At 36.5% G+C, this 3,983-nt stretch overlaps 1 protein-coding gene across 1 annotated transcript; it reads right to left on the bottom strand.

Moving 5' to 3' along the window:
* Positions 1–674: 674 nt before the first annotated feature.
* Positions 675–3,680, bottom strand: nat8l2 (N-acetyltransferase 8-like 2). The gene is made up of 2 exons (XM_046861484.1): positions 3,259–3,680; positions 675–2,068 (listed from the first exon to the last, which is right to left on the bottom strand). Coding segments are annotated over exons 1-2 (687 nt in total). The 5' UTR covers positions 3,260–3,680; the 3' UTR covers positions 675–1,382.
* Between the last annotated feature and the right edge of the window lie 303 nt (positions 3,681–3,983).

Here is a 3,983-nt window from a genome sequence, read left to right as displayed (position 1 = left end):
AGCATCTATAGAAAGCTTCCACACACTTTAAACTTCTACATTTTTATTATTACTGCACAGAACCAGACACTTATTAATTTGGTGTACTCAAAGTGATTTAAATAAAAATAAAGAAAATGTAAATACAAGTACAAAGAAAAGTTGACTGGAAAATATCTGCCCTTTGCTTTGACACATTTAAATTATTTGGGAAGTATCTAATGCTGTTGGTATTGATGGTAGGACTGTACTCATGCAAATACGAAGACAAGTGGCAGAACTAAAAAGACATTACTGGCCATTACACATGTTAAGACAATTTTGTGGTTGATTAGATTCCAAAATAGAGCAGCTGTTGGGATTTTATGGGGCAATAGGTTCCGATTATTTTGAGCATCTAATTCCTATGCTAATGTCTTTTGAAATAAGTGCATGGGGTTAGGCCAAGATTTCCTATTGTGTTGTGCCTGAGGATCTCATTTTAATTGCATAGCTGTTCCAATTATTAATTGAAAAACACACTTCACTATTGTTGAAATATCACTTTAGTTAAACTACCAGAAGTACTTTACTTAGCTTGTGTGACTTCTTCCTATCTTTTCTTGCATATAATCATGCTGTGACTGTCATATCTTTGTGGTAGATGCTAACATTTGTACCAAGAACAGTATGACTTTCTACACTGTTTTTGTTCATCATGTACTGATCTGCAACGCAATAGTCTCATAGTCGTCACTGTGGTCTATATATGTATTCTCAATCTTTTTTTATTAAACTTCGGATATCTTTCATACACGTCCTGGGGTCTGTGTGACGTATATTCTCTGATGCGTATTGGAGAAAACTGAACAAGAATAAGTGAGATGAGACTTTCAGAGTCGCAGCCAGCTCAGACACAACCGTAACAACTATAGACCTAATGATTTTTTTTCAATAGAGGAAAAAGGTAATAACTGATTCATGGAAAATGGAAAAAAGTGGAAAAAAGTATTATGTGAGTGGTTGAATAATAATAATAAAAAACTACAGAATAGATTGATATAACCACCACAAAACGAAAAAATCTGGTTATGGCTTGCTGAATCTATGTCTTGTATCTGGTTTGGAGTTTGACTTAATTTTAACAAATTCATTTAAAAAAAAAATGTATCTTCTGGAAAAACTAATTCAAATCTGATGTCTGTATTGTGTTTTCATATGCAAAATGAAACTACTAGTGGAACTGGTTTTTAGTTGTTGTTTTTTTTAATGAGATGAATGTCACATAGAAAATCTGGTCACTAACGTATTAAAGGCGCCAACTTAAGCAAAGTCCTGAAAGGGATGTTCAGAATGCACATATAGGGGGTGGTGGTCAAGTATTGACAAACTTTGCTCATATTGTGTATCTCAGTGGATTAAGTTTAAAGGATTTTCTCCATTTTCAGAATCTTAACTCTGATCAGTGTGAGTATCCACCAGGGACAATCCTGTTCTTGGTTGTTTCCCACAAGTGTAAAGCCCATCTTAAAGTAAAGGGCGACAGCTGGCCTCTGAGTCGAGCTAGTATGAAGCACAACTTTTGAAAACCCACGTTGTTTACAAAAGTCCACAGCTACTATCGCCAGGCGCGACCCAACACCGGTTTGACGACACTTAGAAGACACGCTCATTCGGAAAATCTCTCCGTACTTTTGCCCAGCAATGCTTGGGAGCTTTTTGCCCTCTAAAGCCACCATACCCACCACCAGGGGACGTCCACTGACCTCAGCTTCTGCAACCCAGAAGCAGTTGTCTGGGATTTTAATGTAATTGCTTGAAATGTCCAGCATGTCTGTGCTCAGCTTCAGTCGGACATACCCAGCGTAGAACTCATAGCAGAGGTAGAACATCAGGCCAATCCAGGACGCTCCAGCCAGCAGAGCCATGACAATTGATTCTCCACCCAGGACATAGCCCATAATGCACAAGCACAGAGTCAGGGTAATATGGAGCGGGTGGGACATGGCATGGATGAATGTTGGAATAATTTGCTCATGGATCCCATCTTTAAATATAGTTTTCACTGCTTCACAGTCAGAGGGCTGGAATTTCCTGATCACTACATGCACTTGAACACATGCAAAAGGAGGAGAAAAAAAACACAAATGTTAAATAACATATGAGAATATGTTTGTCTATCAAAGAAAAAATCCACACATGATGTGGATTTAACAGTCAAAATGATTTCAATGTGTTGATCTAGTTTTACTGGATTTTGAAAAAATAAATACAAATAAATTAGCCCTTGCTTAGATAAAGAGCATGAGTATTATATAAGTATTATATTTTGTTTCTATATTTTTGTACTTTGCACAGACTCTCTGTCCACTCCTCTTCCTACTACTTTTACATTGACATAAATTTACGTTTTCTAAATAACACGTCATTCAACATCAGTGGAAAATGGTGAGTGAGAAAGGAAGCTCTTGCTCTTTGGATTTCAGGAGTGACACCTGAACACCGAAAACTGTTACTGAGATAACTGGTGTTTTTGTTTCCCCCACAAAATGGCATGGTTTGCATTATGTAAAGTGTCTGTGTACTCCATTAAATCGCTATAATTCAACCGAATAAACTGGAGGCTTCCTGATGTCCTAATGCTCCTTATTGGTGTTCGGTAAACATCAGCATGTGATCTACAAGTTGCCAAAGGTTTTCTATTAAACTCTTGAAGGTCACTTGACACAAAGCAAGATTTTCAAAGTAGAGTCCCAAAAAGACTATTACAGTTTCCAATCTATATACGATTCCCATTATAACCATTATAACCAGTACAAATTCTTTAGGAGTGCTACTGTTATTTCCAGCCTTGCTGTGCATTGGTGTTCCATGGGTGTGAGAAGCTAAATAAATGTCTTAAGCACTGGAGGAAGTAAAATGAAATGGTTATATAAATGAATCTATTACTACATAAACATACAGAAAATACTAGAAGGATTTCTACATGTACAGTATATACAGTGTGCTATGGAAAGTCACTGCTGTTAACAGAAACTCCAAACTGTACATTGATTTATATGAATTTAGTAATCTGGGGAAGGAATGTACATTTAACAAAGTTTAATAAACCTTCGTGCATTAAATGTTTATTTATTTAGAGAGGTAATGGTATAGAGGTGCATAATATAAAATACAGTAGAAGGTAATTTAATGTATGCGCATGAGCAACAAGTAATAGTGGTAGTTTAAGCACAAATTTCAGGTGTATGAACAGTTTATCTGTTGCAACTTGTTAAATTCAACGATACAAAAACTTACTTTTCGATGTTTTTTTTATTTTTTCGTATAAGTCCCGGTTGTGTGCTCCGCGTCTCAGAAGGAAAGGTCACGTGCTTCTGCAAAACCGCGTGCAGTTTAATCATTTCTAGTTAAATCAGGAGTTTATGGATTAACATAATGTCAGTTTTACAGCAATCCAAAGTGCAAAGAGCAAAGGAGAGGGCAAAAGCGTGTCACTTTCACCCTGCATTTAAGCTACAAATGGGAAAATGATGTTTTTTAAAAAAAAGTAGAGACTCATTTGCATAAGTATGATTTCACTCAGTAAACACGATAGAGTAATTTGCATCTGACTTAGAGCTAAATAAAATGTAGTACACATTAAATCATATTCAGTTGCTCCAAACTGAATTCTGCCTGTAGAGCGAAATCGCTTTCTTCTTCGCTCTATTTGGACCAGTTTGAATCCTCCCCCGTTCTTTAGCCCCACCTAGTGGACATATTATTCTTTTCTTTTTTTTATTTTCCGTCACTGGGAAGACGTTACGACATTTCCTGTAGACATTATTACAGTGGAGACATTTTCTTAATTAGTCGAAACAAATTACAATGGCACATATTCAGTTCGGTAAATACATTATTGGAGACATAATTGCATTGTAGCTGGGAAATGTTGTGGAGTGGAGACATTAGCTGGAACAGTTTCTGTCCTGTGGAGACATTATTCCAGTAAAGACATTTCCTGTCTTGTGGAGACATGTTTT

This window comes from Silurus meridionalis, chromosome 1 (assembly GCF_014805685.1).
Source record: "Silurus meridionalis isolate SWU-2019-XX chromosome 1, ASM1480568v1, whole genome shotgun sequence".
NCBI classification, from domain to species: Eukaryota; Metazoa; Chordata; class Actinopteri; order Siluriformes; family Siluridae; genus Silurus; species Silurus meridionalis.
This window is presented reverse-complemented; position numbering and strand designations above follow the sequence as displayed.